General features: G+C 42.9%; 1 protein-coding gene across 1 annotated transcript in view; it reads right to left on the bottom strand.

Annotated features, from left to right (window-relative positions):
- Positions 1-8,045: 8,045 nt before the first annotated feature.
- Positions 8,046-18,659, bottom strand: part of MICOS10 (mitochondrial contact site and cristae organizing system subunit 10) — a 28,343-nt gene continuing 17,729 nt past the window's right edge. The window contains exons 2-4 of the mRNA XM_073316216.2: positions 15,210-15,257; positions 13,685-13,794; positions 8,046-8,293 (exon numbers count right to left, since the gene is read on the bottom strand). Of these exons, the coding sequence (XP_073172317.1) occupies positions 8,285-8,293; positions 13,685-13,794; positions 15,210-15,257 (167 nt within the window). The 3' untranslated portion in view covers positions 8,046-8,284. The remainder of the gene's footprint in view (positions 8,294-13,684; positions 13,795-15,209; positions 15,258-18,659) is intronic.

Genomic DNA, 18,659 nt, shown 5'->3' with positions numbered 1-18,659 from the left:
TTAAGTCCAGAAGAGACCATTAGAATATTCAGTCATCTAGTCTGACCTCCTGAATATCACAGGACTTTAAATTTCACCCAGTTACCCCTGGATGGAGCCCAATAATTTGGCTCTAGTCCAATATTTAGCTAGCACATATCTTCCAGAAAGGTATGCAATCTTAATCGAAAGACATCAAGAGATGCAGAATCCATCACTGCCCTTGGTAGTTTGTTCCAAGTAGTTTGTGATTAACCATCAGTGTTAAAAATGTGCACCTAATTTCCAATTTGAACTTGTCTGGCTTCAGCTTCCAGCCATTGGTTCCTGTGATACCTTTCTCCACTAGGATCAAAAGCTTTTTAATACCCAGTGTTTTCTCCCCATGAAGGTACTTGTACACTGTAATCAAGCCACCTTGCAATCTTCTTTCTGAAGATAAGCTGATGGAGCTCTTCACATTTTTCACTGTAAGCCCTCAAATATTTTTTTGTGGCTCTTCTCTACACCCTCTCCAATTTTTCCACATCTGTTTTCAAATGTGGACCCCAGAACCAGATGCAGTATTCCGGTCTCATCAATGCCATATACAGGAGGTAAAAATCACATCCCTACTCTTACTCGGTACGCCCCTGGTTATACATCCAAGAGACTGCAGTGGCCCTTTTTGCCACAGCATCACATGGGGAACTCGTGTTAAAATTCTTTTCCTGTGGCCACAGCCAGTATTGCATCTCGGGGAGGAGGGCTTCAAAGACAAGAGGCTATTTTGCTAACCCATTGTGTCATTTAACTCACCTGCTTAGAGCATTCCATTTCTCCCTCCCCCATGCCCCAGGAGCTCCACCCTCTCCCACCCCCACACCATTCTTCCTTATTGCTCTGCGGCAACTTTGCCTTGCAGAAAAAGTGCGTGAATGGGGTAGGAAAGTGCAATATTCCTCACCTGCCATCAGGGGCTAAGTAGTTTCCCATCACAGGACTCGCACCTCCAGCTGGCTGAGGAAGCATGAGACCAGATAACAGACCCCCTGCGCGTAAGCACATTGCATTGCTTCTGTACCACTGGGTCACAAAATAGTATGGTTCTGCTGTTTAAGCAATACCCTCCAAACTTCTGCCCTCCCCCATCCCCAGTGACACGCGTCTTCCTGTGTAATTTGTAACGGACACCATTCTAATAAGCAGCATTAGTATCTGCACTCTATAAAAGTGACATGGGAGAGGAGACCAATATCCCTATTCCTGCTGGCAGGATAATGAATTATTACACCAATGCTCTTATTATCCAGGAGCTCTGGGTGTCAAGCATAGTGTTGGAAAATGGTTATAAAGTGTGACTCAAAAAATCACACATGGTACTTGCATAATAGTTTGTTCTTCTATAGCACCTTCCATCGGGAGAGCTCAAAGCACTTTATAAACATTAGGGTGAAATTCAACCCTGTGCAGATGGCTAACACTCAAAATAGGATTTAAGTGGTTCATAGACTTTATGCTGGCTCACTGCACAAAGCTGAATTTTACCCATGAATGAACTAGACCTCAATGCCATTGCAAGGTGGGTAGGTACCATTAGGCTCATTTTAAGGGGGAGGGAGAGAGAGATTAAGGGAGTCTGTATTGGAGCCAGGAATAGAGCACAGACCGCAAACATTTAGACACCACAGTGAGAGGTGCTCTACAGATGCCTGAACACAAAGTAACCCAGGTTTCCATAATAATCACCCATCAGTTTATGTTCCTGGGAGGTAGAACTGATAGTATCTCCATTTTACAGATAGGGAAATGAAGGCACAGAGCAATTAAGTGACTCATGCAAGGCCAAACAATGAGTCAGTGGGAGAGCTGGGATTAGGCTCAAGAGATAGGTGCCTGCTTTGGGTCACTAAGCGGTTTATCTCTAGTTCAAATCCAACCCTGAATTGGTCGTAGAGAAAATCTATGAAAAAAACAAAGTGGTGATTGTTTTTGCCCCAATTTTCTAACTTCCTTGAGTCAGCACCGACAATACTGTTCGTATCTGATGGCCGTTTGGTGGCTTCTCTGCAATAATGTGGTGGATTTGGTCTAGTTTCCCCGTGGACAGTCATCCACTTCCATGCTTGGCACCTCTTTTGGCAGATTCAACAGAAAGGGCAAAGACTGAAAGGGGTTTACAGATACTTAGACGACGAATCTAAAGTCCCACTTATGCTCCAGAAAAATTGCATGGTGGGAGACCTGGTTACACACTGGACAGTGGTAGTAGTAACTGGGCCACCCGATTTACACTTTCACATGGTTGTACCTACAGATTAGGGAGGGTCTATGATCACGTATACCGCAATATTTTTCCTCATCAGGTGATCCTGAGTGTGTCCCTCATCATGGATGTCCCCTATCCTTGTTAAAACACAGTTCCATCCTGTAGAATAGATGGAACCTAATCGTCCAGCCTTGGACAGCAGCTTTGCTCTGGAATACATTTACAGACTGAACAAAGTTTTAGAGAATAATCTTTTGCAGGCAGCTCTACACAAAGATGGATTTGAGCCCCCTCAGCTTTGCTCAGATCTGCATCTGAATTGTGTGTTTGTCCCTTACCTCCATAATGAGCCAAAACAAGCCCTAGGATCCAAACATCACAGTTCAGGCTTTTCTCTAACTTTAAATTGATGGCTGTTATCCAAATGGGAGCACTCTAAAGCTATTGAATAAACAATCATTCCCCATTATGTGGAAGGGAAAAAGATTTACAAAATGGAATCTGAATTGGTTTGCGCATGACCATCTCTAGGAATTGGCAAGTACTCCTAGTCCTGATCTGAGAGCCTCTGCAACCAATTCTGCTGTTTGGAGAGATTTTAGGTGGAGTGCTATTATCTACCAACTTTCTCAGCATCTTTACAATCTACAGAAGAGGACACGGTTCGCTGCCATGAGGAACATACAGATCTAAATAGCTGCCTGTGTTGGGCTGTACACCGCTAGCCAGCAGTCATAGTAGAGACAACAGGAATCCACAGCTGAATTTCCATAAACTGTTTTCCCATTTAGTTTTGATCTGACTCAAGTTGCACATTTCACTGTGGGTGGCCCGAAGGCAGGGCTCTCAGAGTACTTGGACACAGTCAGCATTGCATTGTATTCTCCTGCCTGCTGGAACTTGAGTCCATTTGCCAAATTCAGTACCAGTCCCTTCATCAGTTTACAGGAAATAGGGGCAAGTTCATTTGTTTGTTTTATTTCCCTACCACCAGGTGGATCAAGCTACTGATCCAGAATAAGAGAAAGGATTGGATCCCATTTGAATTCTTGTTCTCTGGAGTGGGCAGGAGCTCATGGACGGAAGTGTAGTAGTCACGGAGCGATAGGAGGAGGCCCTTGTGTTGATGGAGACCCATAGGACATTGTTTATAGCATTCAGGGCCAGTGATAAATAGTAATCCTCTCCTAGACTAGGTACCTGCATGCCAATTTTCTGCTAGGAACAGATTTACAGAGGCCCAATGGGGCAGAGGCAGGATGGGCTGGTAAGGATCCTGCTCCACTGCTGTGAAGAATATGAGAATTATGTTACATTTGTAAGAATATTAGGTAGCTGTAGGCTTCAGGGTAATGGTGTTGCTGGCTAAAGGGTAAATAAGGTTTAAAATCAATCTTTGCTTGCTTTGATCTGCAGGAACCAAAAGGCAACAGCTGCAGACAGCAGCTATGGCCAGAACTCAAGGAACAGTGGAGGTGATCATTTCTTTGAGGCTTACCTCCACTAGTCTGGACTTGGGGGGCAGAAGGAAGGAGAAGAAGAAGAAGAGTGATCCTAGCTTGCAACCTTGAAACTGCAGGGGCATTCGGGTAGGAATTCTCACACAGTCTGAAAACAGTTACAAGCTGCTTTTGAGGAAACAAGTCCGCAGGCTGCATCTTGATCTTCAAGAAGAGAAGGGGGCAACAGCTAGGAACACAAAGGCTAACTAGGTCATATGAACCAGCTTAAGGGAAATGCTAGGCTTAGGTAAGATAATAAGCATTGACACGTCTATTGTTTTAACCTTTTTCTCCCAGCATATATCTGTACAGACAAATATTTTGTTTTGAACAAGGTGGCTGGTGTCCCTGCTGTCATTAGAAGTCCAAAGTCAGTCAGACCAGCTAGAGGTAACACTGCTTGAAACAGGGAGTGCTGTAGCATGATGATGTAATTTAAAAAAGTGGGGTGAAATTGTGCGATTGCATTTCAGACCAGTGCAGGTGTGCCTAAATACAGGGGCAGGCCACAGTTAAAGCTTAACCCCTGAGCCATAACACCTGTATGGAGCCACTCTCCTAGATAAGCAAAGAAAATGCACACCTAAAGTCACAAATGACCTCTTGCTAGCCCAACTTAGAAGCAGTACTCCATTCTCATGCGCCAATTTTCTTGCAATCCTGTCCTCTCCTGGCTTCCATGACTCTGTCCTCTCCTGGTGGTATTCTCTCTCTAATCATGCCTTCAGTGAGTCCTTCAGAAAATCTTCCTCATCTTCTTCTCCTCCCTCCAGCAGGGGGTTCCACAATGCTCCGTCCACCATCCCCTTCTCTGCCCACACCTTATCTCTAGGTAAACACACAAATGCAATGGCCATCTATACCTGAGGCACACAGTGTTTCACAAACACAGCCTTCATGGGAGGGAGTAGTTATTCCTATTTGACAAGAGAAACAGAAACACAAAATGGTTAGAAGTCTTACTCCAAGGTCACACAGAGTCAGTGGGTGGAGAACCGAGACTAGCATATAGAAATCCTGATCCCCTCAACCCCTAAGACTAGTCAGTGTCAGTCAGCTATCTCCCTTTACTATGATAAATCGGGGAGCATGAGGTCTGCTGACTGAAAGGGCTGTAGCATAACTCCACTTTGATGACTCCCAAACTACAAAGAGTAAGCAGCCTTTCTGGAGAGTCTCTGACAATAAATCAAAATTGAAGGATGGTTAAAGCAACTAATTAAGTCCTGGGTTCAGTTCCCAGCTCTGTCACATTGTGTATGAGACTTTGGGCAAGATAATTTATAGTTTCCACCTCAGATCCCCATCCGTAAAGTGGGGCTAAGCGTACCACTCTCTGCTTTTATTAATATTAAAAACTCTCCTGCACACGGACTGTTTTTTACATCACCAAGCTCCCTGGGTCCCTAGGCACCACTGAAATACAAGGAAAAGACAGTATCTTGATCAACACACTAAGAACCAAGATCAACAATATCAAGCTGCATTTGTATTTTTTTCCCCTCCAGCAGTCTCTGCTTTTCTGGGACTTGTTTATGCATTTCAAAGCCTCGGACGACATCTAATCAAGCTGTTAAGGAGTCTCAGATTTGTGGCTGGTCTGGCACTTAGGGAGCTGTTAAGCAGTCAAAAACAGTTCTAGTCAGCAATTTAAAAGAAAAAGAAAAAAGATGGAAACATGGTTTCTTTATTCTTCACTTCCCACCCTCTATTTTCCTATTATGTTGAAATTGCACCAGGGATGACATAAGTAGTTCTCTTAGTGGAGAAGTTACTAAGTTCTCAGTGGGAATACCTGCCTGTTTTCGGCCTATATTGTGTGCACTCTGATAGTGATCCAAATTATGCTACAGAGTCTGAGGGGAAGCAATGATTTCAGCAGGCTTAAGGAAGGAGGAAAAATGTGATAGCTTCCAGATGAGCATATTATACTAAATTTAACATTCCTTTTGGTACTTAGAATTTCCACTTTTTCCCCTTCCATTTATGTAATTAGAAATCAAGCAGCAGGAAGCCATTCCTAGTCCAACCTCAGTTAGGAACATTACAGTCTTACTCCATAGAGTGAGACAGGAGACCTGCCCTCACATGGAGCCATTTTGCATAATTTATTTGGACAGGTTCAAGACCTATTTTTGAACCAATACAATTTAAATTAAGCCAAACAAAACCCAATTACGGGTTAGTTAAAAAAACAAAAACAAAAAACCAACAAACCCAGAACGGAGAGGTCTTGGAAAAAAAGAGAACATTCAATCTAAATTGCTAGCTATCCCTTTCCAGTCCTTACCTCTTTTTAAAAGTCACAGTTTCTTTCTGCAAATTGAAAGAGGTCAGCACTGCAGTACGTACAATGGTGAATTTTACAGTAATGCTTAAAAGGGCAATATTCTCCAGAGCACACAGACAATATATGCTGTTTTGTGAAAGGAAGTTAACTTCATGACCCTTGCAAAAGCAGGTCACCTAAACTAGTTCAATTTCTCTCTCAAGGCCAAGCCGCACAATCAGCTAGCGCTTTTCATACACAAGTGTTGGCAGAGAATATTTTTTTAGGGCACCACAGCTTTAAGATTCTTTTGTCGTCTACCCAGAGATGCTCTCCTCTCTGGCTAAACCCATTAGCTTCCCAGGCTATTAGCGCTGCAGCACACAGAGAACTTAAACAAAAAAACCTCTCCAAGCCACAGAGGAGCCGTGGCTCCAAAGTACACAGCTCAAATTAAAAATTGGGGCCAGATAAAATGATTCAAAATTGGAAAGAAAAAAGTTACTGTTTCCAATAAACTGTTTTAATGACTAATTAATGCTGCCCAACAAGGGAGAGGAGGTGGAAAAAACAAGGACATGCTCTAGCAATGGTGCTGGATGGTATCACGGTTTGGTAGAGTCCAATCCTGCTCTGGCACTGAAACCGTTTTATCCAATGAATCTGTTGCTCACTCTGGGTACAGCCTGGCATGTTTCTTTGGCAAGTGAGATTTGTACTCAAACCCCTCAAAGGGATGTGGGGGTGGATGATTACTGTAATGCCCATACCAACTCCAGTTACTGTTGCCCAGTAATATTAGGAAGGAGTTTCTCAAGCCTTTTCTGATCTCTAAGCACCTCCTTAAAGTCCACCCCCCTCCTTTTTTGGCGAGGATTTTAAAAGCATTGTGCAATTTTTATTTTCCAGTGTGTGTTCTTTTTGGAGAGAAAGTTATTCTTTCCTCTGCCTGGCTCACCATGGAGCAGAATAAATTTTCAAAAAGGAAATATAATCAACACAGGCCTTTAATGTTAGTGTTAAAGTTACCAGTGCAGGAACAAGCCAGGATTATAAAATAAGCCCTATATAAATTTTCCCTTTATCATACAGGATGCCTTGGTGGAGTGGACATACAACATGTGATAGATCACATACACTAAGAGAGGAGCAGGAAGCTCTCCAGTAACAATTATTCTCATCTTGTGCTACAAAAGGATAAAGTTTGCGGCAAATGCCTCAACAAGAAGAGGAGAATAGATCCGAGTTCAGTGAAAGCAAAAAAAAGTCCACAGGAGTAGAAGTTAACAGCTGGTACCTCTTGTGGGTGGAGACAATGCAAAAGAGACCCTTCCACCAGAGGTCAGCTAGGAGAGAGCAAACTGAGAACAAATAGCGTACTTTTTTTTTTTTAAAGTGTTTAAGAAAAAAAGGGGGGGGGAGGGGGCATTTAAACAGTTATTTACCTTAAACTACATGTTAAGCTCCAGAGAGAAGCTGGCACAATTAATTGCCAAAGCATAAAGAGCTGTAAGTACCATCTTTGTCCCATTCCAGATATAAAACCTTAGACTTAATACAGAAAAGAAAGAGATTGGGGGCTGGGGATGTGAAGGTAAAGCTCTCAGTCAGATAGCACATGCATCTGTTTAATTAGGTCACTATGCAGGGAACAGTTTCAAAGCCTAGCTCACTTCAAGACTCTTTAAAGTTTCAAGAAGCAGCATCAGTTAGGTAAGCCAGTAAAACAGTCAGATTTGCACTCTCCTATGCTTGGAGAGGACAGAACTTAAGTCTTAACAGCAATTGTTGTAGGGACAGAACACTGGAATTTGTGTGCCTCCTAAAACCAGCCCAGGCAGCTGGGTGTCCAGCAAGTGATGTGAGGTGGGGATATTTCTGTGAACTGCATGTTTGGTGCAGGCTGCCTGTTAGAGTGGGAAGGAACACACAACAGCTGCCATTTCACAAGGACTTGAACAGTGGCTTTAACCAGGTGGTCCCAGCTGCTACCATTACAATAGGAGTCCTCTCCTTCCACTCACACGCAAAGAAGCCAAAACACCAGGGGGGTCCACTTTTGTTTTATTTATTTTTCAGAAGAGTTCCTCCTGGCACTTTCTGGAGAGAAAATACAAAACAAGATGCAGAACTTTGTTCCACGTACATAAACAGCTTGTTGGAGTATAAAGAGCAACTGATAAGTGTTTCAGAAGAACGTTGGCTTACTCCAGGGGCACTTCAATATTCCTGAGGAATAACCATGATTTCTCCTTTCGTCCCACTGGGATGTTCTTAAGTCATTAGTCACTGTTCCTGTAAAGCAAGAAGACTCCCATAACATTTTGTATCCTATAGCACCTTCTACCTGAGAAGCTCAAAGCAAGCAGTTTAGCCTATAGCACCCACATGAGGCAGGTCAGAATTTTGATCCTTATTTGATAGATGGAAAAGCTGAAGCATGGAGAGGTTAAGCAACCACATTCACACAGGAAGTGTAGAAACAGAACCTAGATCACGCACTTCCTGGTCTCATGCTTTATGCCACAATTAGTAGAACTTCACTGAATACATTTGGGGATACTTTGGGGGGCAGTGTCTAGATTTAAGGGTAGTCTCCTGTGCAGGTGTTATTGCACTCCCCATTCACTTTGATAACCCACAGAATGGATTCAAATGTTGTATAAGAAAGTTAAAAATCAAGTTCTAACATCATTTTCTAGGAAAACAGATGAGTGTGATAATGCAACAATATTTTCCACACTGCTAACTACCAGAAGTGAAATAATTCCACTTTAATAACCCTGGAGCTTTTACTCATGACCAGACATTTTGGAGAGAATTAATGATATTAACCATTAGATAGCTTCATCTCTCCCTTCCCTCTCTCCAACATGTCAGACTCTTTGTGCCAGGGAAAGCCAGCAGAGACCGTGCTGGAAACTTTGTCCTCAGCTCTAGAGCCACGCAGGCAGCTGTGCTTCTTCTGTGCAGTGTCCCTCTGATGACCTCATTTTCAGAGAGACCACCCTTGTTACAGAGTTGAGATTATTCCTTAAGACAAATATAAACCCTTGCCAGGCTAGACTCAAGTCAGCCTTCTATTTCTCAATGTTCTCAGGCAGTTATTTTGCCATAACAAGCATCTTCCAAAGGACAGAGTGTTTCCTAGAGTTTCTGGATTGGGTGTTCACACACCCAGAGTCCAAACTGGAGAAATTTCATTCCAATTTATTTCTGACTGAAGTCCACAAAAATAAGACAACACCCCACAATGGTTTTATGTTAAACTCTCACACACTTCTGTGGCAAACACTCCTAGACGGATCTAGAACATTACGGGGTTACATTTGTTTCACTCATATAAGATGCCAGCTACTCCATGTTTTTATCCAATAGAAAAGTTTCTTTAATGTAAAGGGTTGGCACACAGTCAATGGCAGAGCACATTTCCAGTACAATATTCTGAACCAGGTGGATTTGCTAGGACTGTAAAAGCCTGTTGAAGGCTAATCATTCAATAAATCCAGGGATGATTCGACTTCATATTCTTGAGGTAAAAAACGGGCAGAAAAACCCTTCTTTATCCATCATGAAGGAGCAAAAAAAGGCATAGGACCATTCCAGGTGGTGCCAGAGAGAAGGCTTTGGATTCTTTGACCATGGGATGGTGTTCCATGAAGGAGGAGTGCTGGGCAGAGACGGGCTCCATCTTACGAAGAGAGGGAAGAGCATCTTTGCCAGCAGGCTGGCTAACCTATTGAGGAGGGCTTTAAACTAGGTTCACCGGGGGAAGGAGACCAAAGCCCTGAGGTAAGTGGGAAAGCAGGATACCGTGAGGAAGCACAGGCAGGAATGTCTGTGAGGGGAGGGCTCCTGCCTCATACTGGGAATGAGGGGCAATCAACAGGTTATCTCAAGTGCTTATATACAAATGCACAAAGCCTTGGTAACAAGCAGGGAGAACTGGAGGTCCTGGTGATGTCAAAGAACTATGACGTGATTGGAATAACAGAGACTTGGTGGGATAACTCACATGACTGGAGTACTGTCATGGATGGTTATAAACTGTTCAGGAAGGACAGGCAGGGCAGAAAAGGTGGGGGAGTAGCTCTGTATGTAAGGGAGCAGTATGACTGCTCAGAGCTCCGGTACGAAACTGTAGAAAAACCTGAGTGTCTCTGGATTAAGTTTAGAAGTGTGAGCAACAAGAGTGATGTAGTGGTGGGAGTCTGCTATAGACCACCGGACCAGGGGGATGAGGTAGATGAGGCTTTCTTCCAGCAGCTCACGGAAGCTACTAGATCGCATGCCCTGATTCTCATGGGTGACTTTAATTTTCCTGATATCTGCTGGGAGAGCAATACAGCGGTGCATAGACAATCCAGGAAGTTTTTGGAAAGCGTAGGGGACAATTTCCTGGCGCAAGTGCTAGAGGAGCCAACTGGGGGGGCGCTTTTCTTGACCTGCTGCTCACAAACCGGGTAGAATTAGTGGGGGAAGCAAAAGTGGATGGGAATCTGGGAGGCAGTGACCATGAGTTGGTTGAGTTCAGGATCCTGACGCAGGGAAGAAAAGTAAGCAGCAGGATACGGACCCTGGACTTCAGGAAAGCAGACTTCGACTCCCTCAGGGAACGGATGGCCAGGATGCCCTGGGGGACTAACTTGAAGGGGAAAGGAGTCCAGGAGAGCTGGCTGTATTTTAAGGAATCCCTGTTGAGGTTACAGGGACAAACCATCCCGATGAGTCGAAAGAATAGTAAATATGGCAGGCGACCAGCTTGGCTTACTGGTGAAATCCTAGCGGATCTTAAACATAAAAAAGAAGCTTACAAGAAGTGGAAGGTTGGACATATGACCAGGGAAGAATATAAAAATATTGCTCGGGCATGTAGGAATGATATCAGGAGGGCCAAATCACACCTGGAGCTGCAGCTAGCAAGAGATGTCAAGAGTAACAAGAAGGGTTTCTTCAGGTATGTTGGCAACAAGAAGAAAGCCAAGGAAAGTGTGGGCCCCTTACTGAATGAGGGAGGCAACCTAGTGACAGAGGATGTGGAAAAAGCTAATGTACTCAATGCTTTTTTTGCCTCTGTTTTCACTAACAAGGTCAGCTCCCAGACTGCTGCGCTGGGCATCACAAAATGGGGAAGAGATGGCCAGCCCTCTGTGGAGATAGAAGTGGTTAGGGACTATTTAGAAAAGCTGGACGTGCACAAGTCCATGGGGCCGGACGAGTTGCATCCGAGAGTGCTGAAGGAATTGGCGGCTGTGATTGCAGAGCCATTGGCCATTATCTTTGGAAACTCGTGGCGAACGGGGGAAGTCCCGGATGACTGGAAAAAGGCTAATGTAGTGCCAATCTTTAAAAAAGGGAAGAAGGAGGATCCAGGGAACTACAGGCCAGTCAGCCTCATCTCAGTCCCTGGAAAAATCATGGAGCAGGTCCTCAAAGAATCAATCCTGAAGCACTTGCATGAGAGGAAAGTGATCAGGAACAGCCAGCATGGATTCACCAAGGGAAGGTCATGCCTGACTAATCTAATTGCCTTTTATGATGAGATTACTGGTTCTGTGGATGAAGGGAAAGCAGTGGATGTATTGTTTCTTGACTTTAGCAAAGCTTTTGACACGGTCTCCCACAGTATTCTTGTCAGCAAGTTAAGGAAGTATGGGCTGGATGAATGCACTATAAGGTGGGTAGAAAGCTGGCTAGATTGTCGAGCTCAACGGGTAGTGATCAATGGCTCCATGTCTAGTTGGCAGCCGGTATCAAGTGGAGTGCCCCAAGGGTCGGTCCTGGGGCCGGTTTTGTTCAATATCTTCATAAATGATCTGGAGGATGGTGTGGATTGCACTCTCAGCAAATTTGCGGATGATACTAAACTGGGAGGAGTGGTAGATACGCTGGAGGGGAGGGATAGGATATAGAAGGACCTAGACAAATTGGAGGATTGGGCCAAAAGAAATCTGATGAGGTTCAATAAGGATAAGTGCAGGGTCCTGCACTTAGGACGGAAGAATCCAATGCACCGCTACAGACTAGGGACCGAATGGCTAGGCAGCAGTTCTGCGGAAAAGGACCTAGGGGTGACAGTGGACGAGAAGCTGGATATGAGTCAGCAGTGTGCCCTTGTTGCCAAGAAGGCCAATGGCATTTTGGGATGTATAAGTAGGGGCATAGCGAGCAGATCGAGGGACGTGATCGTTCCCCTCTATTCGACATTGGTGAGGCCTCATCTGGAGTACTGTGTCCAGTTTTGGGCCCCACACTACAAGAAGGATGTGGATAAATTGGAGAGAGTCCAGCGAAGGGCAACAAAAATGATTAGGGGTCTAGAACACATGAGTTATGAGGAGAGGCTGAGGGAGCTGGGATTGTTTAGCCTGCAGAAGAGAAGAATGAGGGGGGATTTGATAGCTGCTTTCAACTACCTGAAAGGGGGTTCCAAAGAGGATGGCTCTAGACTGTTCTCAATGGTAGCAGATGACAGAACGAGGAGTAATGGTCTCAAGTTGCAGTGGGGGAGGTTTAGATTGGATATTAGGAAACACTTTTTCACTAAGAGGGTGGTGAAACACTGGAATGCGTTACCTAGGGAGGTGGTAGAATCTCCTTCCTTAGAGGTTTTTAAGGTCAGGCTTGACAAAGCCCTGGCTGGGATGATTTAACTGGGAATTGGTCCTGCTTCAAGCAGGGGGTTGGACTAGATGACCTTCAGGGGTCCCTTCCAACCCTGATATTCTATGATTCCCTCCCCCAGCCCCCTTTTGAAAGGTCACTTCTAAGTTTTCTGGCAGAAGGTTTTAAGTGAGCACTTTGATGTTTTATAATGTAACTTTACACATGCTCAGGAGCATGCCTCTGCTACTGTGTCATCTCAGTGCTTTCAATGATGCATCCCTTCACAATATTTTCTGTGCATTCCACAGAAATAATCCCTATTTTATGTTTAATTTTTATGTGAGAGAGTGGGGGATTTTTACCACCAATGCAAAGATCATTCTAAGGTGGTCACTTTGTGTGACCATAATCATGCCTAACATCATAAAACTAGATTAAATTGTACCAGCCGCTTGGCTAGTATCAGTATTCCCCCAAGCCACTTACAACACAACCCTCTTTAGAGAGGGTGGACCCAAAGTCACCTTTTTAAATTGTGCCATGTCTAGATTCTAATGATTCCAAATTCATATGATCAAACAGTCTATGGTTCATTAACATCCTTGAGGACAAAGGAGACTTTATTAGTTTGAGTCATGAAAACACTAAGGCCCTGATCCTTCAATCAGATCCACCAGTACAGAACCCTGTGCAGAGCCCCACTGAAGTCAAAAGAGCTACCTACAGGCAATTAAATCCTCCCCTCATAGTTCCGATTGCAAGACTGGGGCCATGTCGTTTATGGTAAGATTAATTTTCCCATATTTCTTACACACTTGTACATTGTGGAAAAACCACCTGCAGCATCTAAACTGATCCTGTGGAGATTCCAATGCCCTCAAAGAGAGATGGTATGTAGCATAAGTAAAAAAAAAAAAAATACACTGAATATTTGAAAGGATCTGAAAAGTTTGACAAAAAAAGATGCCACACACAGGAGCTCTCCTCCAACTAGTGGCAACGTATTACTTCTACACTTGTTTTAGACAAGAATATTTAAGCACTGAATGATGCCTACACACATTTTACTCAAATACTTACTTTTACAAACTTGCCATGGAGAAGATATGGAGACTGGAAATCATGCTGACAATTAGAATAAGCCATTCCTAACCCCATCCCTGACCCAAATGCAATAGGCCATGTCTTTCCTGTGTGGAAGAGAAGCAGAGAAACAAGAGATATTGAACATAAAAATGAGAAACACTGCATTAATTTCAAGCTATAATGACAACTTCTTATCAAACATAATGGCAATAAGTGGTAGATTACTGGAAAACATGCACTGTGCATTTTCAGGTTCTATGTATTCTGAAGTCTCCTAAAAAAAAAATCTTAGAAAGTTGCATTAGAGAGCAACAAATGTAATTTAGAGTCTAATGGGAATAAATCCATGGTACAGTATTTAAAGAAGTCACATTAAACTAGCAATTTCAATCTGTGGATCTCAGAAGTACTCTACAAGTATTGATAAGCCCACAGTGCCAGATCCTCAGCTGGTGTCAACTGGCATAGCTCCACTGACTTCCAAACAATTATGCCAATTTACACCAGCTGAGGATCTGGTCCATTATATCTTAGTGCCTTCCAGATCAAATCTGCTCATCTTAAAAATAAGAGGATTTTTCTTTCATGATGAGTTTGACCCAGAATCTTGAAAGTCTGTATGTGGTTGGGTTTTTTTCTTTTTTTTCCTTTTAAAAAACACATGCAAGCATCACCAGTAATAAAAGGATCCTGCAACTGGAATTCAGTTAGCAGAATAGAATCCAGCCTTGTATTGGCTCTGCAGCATTAACAGAAGTTGTAAAAGTTACTGTTAACTCTTTGGGGCAGACACGGTTGTAAGCATTTATACAGAGCCTAGCAGGGGCCAAAACTCTGACTGGGTCCTTTCACCTCTACCAGAATGACAAACAATACACACAAACAGCAGGTTTACTGAGTAGAAAAGCAGTTATTTTTCTGACAATAACTGCATTTTGAAGAATATTTCATAACTTAGATCATACCATTAAACAAAAACAAAAACAAAAAAAAAACACTGTTAACAGAGCAAACAGAACCTGCCAGTCTGCCACAGTTTGCATTTTGAAGTCATTCGGCTCTGTGCCTAGGAAGAATCTAGAGTCAGGAACAACATGTGCTCTGTTACCTGCGCTAGAGTTGAAGATTATTCTAGTATCAAGAAAGTAAAGTAAATGAAGAGAGCGGAGACTATCTAGAAAGTATTAAAACCCTCGCAGGACGGGTTAGGGCTGATGTCTAGACATGTGGCTAATTAGTATTTTGATGCAGGGTCTCTCATAATTCCAGAGCTTTGTAATCAGAAGCCTGACTCCATGCCCAGCCTGAGTTCGGAGATGTTTCATATATAGTGACCTTGTTTGACCACAGTTCGAAGTCTAGCTAATTTCACTTCAACTAATCTATTTGGACAAGTAATGGACACGTTGGAATAACATACTAATTAACATTTACACGCTTCAAAGAATTCTGTTTAAGAGGCGTACCCAAACAATCTAATATCATGACAACAAACAGCTGAGCACATAGGGATACTTACTTTTAAAGAAGATAACTGAGAAAACAATTCCTAATCCAAAACCAGCACCTGCAAAGAGAAAATTGCAATAAAAGGAGGAAGTCAGACAATATGTACAAATGGAAATCAATTCCATTCTTTTCATTAATTACTTGTTCTGGCTCAGGAATGCCATCCCAATCTTTTAGGTTTCTCCACACCTAAAGAACAGGTAGGTTATAGGCTTGGCAATATTTCTTTTAAAAAAATGCTTTAAAAGTTAGATTTAAGCAAATATAGACACATACCTAAGAAACCTACCATACAAATACAAGAGATCATCCCATGACATATCCCCCATTTCTTATTATTAGAGAGTGAATCCTGGTCCCAGCAAAATCTATGGAAATTTTGTCACTGACTTCAATTAAATCAGAATTTGCTTCATTGTCAGAAGAGAAAGCTCAAGGACACACAGTTACACCTTCACTGCAAAACCAAATTAGTTCCCTTTTAGGTTTGCAGATTAATATCTTATTGTACTGTAAGTACTTCTAACTACTTCAATGTGCGTCCTCAGGGCAATAAACTTATGATGCTTCCCACTATTCTATATCTTACAAAAGAAAGCTCTGGGCTGCTTTCTTTTACATCCACAGCATTCATTAGCCAGTGTAGTTAAACAGATTGGGAAGGAATACTTTTCACATCCTAGACAGATTTAAAAATTTTATTAAAGCTAATGTTTAAAATCAAATTTACACAAGTTAAGAGGGAAGGTACTGTACCTCTGGGGTCAGGCTTAAGTTATAAGTATTGGTTGCAAGGTTCACAACATACATACATACCACATAACCAGCAAAGACCCAGATTGGGGTGCAGGAGTTTTTAAAGTGTCAGTGAAAAAGTGGTCTTGCCACCCATAGAATGTATTTAGAGTCCAAGTCAGTGTTGTTGTAGCAAATAGGTACATGGGTGGGGTGCGTCCCCTTGGTTCATCAGGGGAGGAAGGGGGTTATTTTCCCTGACCAGTGGTCTCGTTTACTTGTCCTAGTACTGACGGTGGCCCATGATGTGCTCCGTGTAGATGTCTCTGGACCGCTTGATGTGCTCCGTGTAGATGTCTCTGGACCGCTTGATCGGACCCCATGAGCTGTCTCATGAGAAAGGTGTAGCGCCGACCGACTCCACTCACTCTCAGCTCGTTGTGGGGGTCCCATGCGCCCAAGGCTCCCACAACCAGGGCGTGGATCTGGACTTACACTGATTGAGTTGTAACAGCTCAGAATTTCTCCATCACCACTTGGGAAATTATTTAGCGTGTTTCAGAAAAACGCTTCTGTAACTCAAAGAAAATTCTTTTCCCTGGAAGATGAATATTCCGAATTTCGTGAAGAGCTGGGGAAGTTGTCAGTAGATTTTTGTTATTTCAAGAACCATTAAACAAAATAGCTAAAAATTCTAGTTCAATGGGAAAGTTCTGCCTTCAATTACCTGGGCAAGGCCACTGACTTTAGAGGGGACTGCAAAGGTAGAATAGCAAAATTCAGCCACATATGCACTTATTTAGCCAATGAACAAAAGTTTCAAACACACTTAGAAGTAAAAAAGAAAGTGTCTGGGCTTGAATTAGTTTTTTTTTGTTTGTTTTTTTTTTAAAGCAAAAACCCCACCATTCTTAAAGTTATTAGATCTCATCATTTACTGTCTGCACCGAGAAGGATTATATTGTACTAAAGAATGGTTCCTACTACATGCATCACTGAATAAGGGCCACCTTATATTCTCACTGCAGGTTGGGACTTAAAACAGCTAAGCAAAATGGCCCCAGGACCTAGAGTGGACAACCCCCAAAAATTGCATACATCTACAGCGGCTTCTGTGTGGGCTGAGTCCCCTTTTTAGTTTGTTCCACTCCCCAGGCCAACTTACACAGCCTGCAAAGAAAAAATAAGTAATGACAGCTCCCACTCTTTCATCATTCTTTGCTCCAATAAGCAGCTCTGCACTTCGCTGCCTTAGCGAATAATCTGTGAAGCATCACAAGTGCTTTTATTATAGAAAAACACTGCATTTTAGGAGGTGAGATAATGACTTGGTCTGAACAGAGACAACTGACCTTTGCTCTCAGAAAACCTAAGTTATCCTGTTAGAACGAGAGCTAGAAACAAAACTGGTTTCTGAAAGCTCTCTTCACTCTACTACAGCGTTTCAACAGAACCAATTATCGCAGAGGTAACTACTTTACCAAGGCATTATGGTTATTACAGGGCAGGATTTCAAAACATGCAACTTCAAGGGAAGAGGTTTGATGACAGCTTGCCAAGTGGTCCTGACATCAAACCCCCAGACATCTTCGCAATTGAACATTTCACAGAAGGACAGATTTTCATTCTCCTCAACCATGTGCAGTTTGCATAGCTTAAAAAAATAACCTGAACTCCTCAGAGCTCTTTAGACGCCTGGTCAGACTTTCATGCATTTTCTGAATTGGGGACACTATCAAACACAATACTTACTAGAATCTTGTGTAAACAACTCTAACCATTCAGACTGTATATAAAAACTCTGGTCAGTGATGTACAATCTGGGAGATAAATAGTGGGTCGCCATTAGCAATGGCTCAGTTATGCCTTTTCCCCAACTGGAGCTTCTCTTCAGTACCTTTGCAACAGCACAGCTGGTGTTGGCTCCAACAGAAAGTAATTATCCTTAATAGCATAAACAATCTACGAGTATTCATCAAACGGACAAACTGTTTGGCTTCCTGATCCCGGGCGCCTTCTGACGATCCTTTCCTACCATATGGGGCTATGCTGTCTTTTTGTTTTGGTTTGATTGCTGGACTATAAAATCTGAATCTGAACTGAAAGCGATTACTTCAAGAAATTGGACAGACAGCACTAGGCGTTGTTTGAACTGTCCAGCTGAGAAGGGTGGTCATGCAGCGATACTGCTTTATACTTCCTGTCCAAGAGGAATTCTCTCTGCCAATCCAAACAGTTAGGTAATCAATGAGAAATTATTTGCAGAATGACAAATTCTACATCAGCCACACGCAATGCCCAAGTAGTTGCTAGTGTCACCACATTTCCATGCTGTCGGTCAAACCCATATTCCTCTTTGCCACAGCTGTGGCAAAGGGGTAAGTTTTGAAGGGTGTGACAAGAATTATATACTTGGCAGGCAGGGGAGAAATAAACCCAAAATAATATCAGACATGTCCCCTCACCTTTAGGAGTCTTCCATCTTTGTTGGAACCACTAAGATTCCCCTCAGTTTTTCCCCCACTCAATCACTGGCCTAAACAGAAACCCATCAATGCTGTTTCTTAGCTGGCTGGTAGGGAAACTATAGAATGAACATGCAAAGGCACTGCCTGTACAAGTAGAGAGCAATACAGGGCCAGGAACGGAACCCACATCTTTCCACACTACGCAGCCAGGCGAAGCCATGTTAGACATTTTAATACAGAAAGGAAAATATATTCTG

Source organism: Lepidochelys kempii, chromosome 18 (assembly GCF_965140285.1).
Source record: "Lepidochelys kempii isolate rLepKem1 chromosome 18, rLepKem1.hap1, whole genome shotgun sequence".
Classification (NCBI taxonomy): Eukaryota; Metazoa; Chordata; order Testudines; family Cheloniidae; genus Lepidochelys; species Lepidochelys kempii.
Note: the sequence above shows the minus strand (reverse complement) of the source record. Positions and strands in the feature narration are given on the sequence as shown.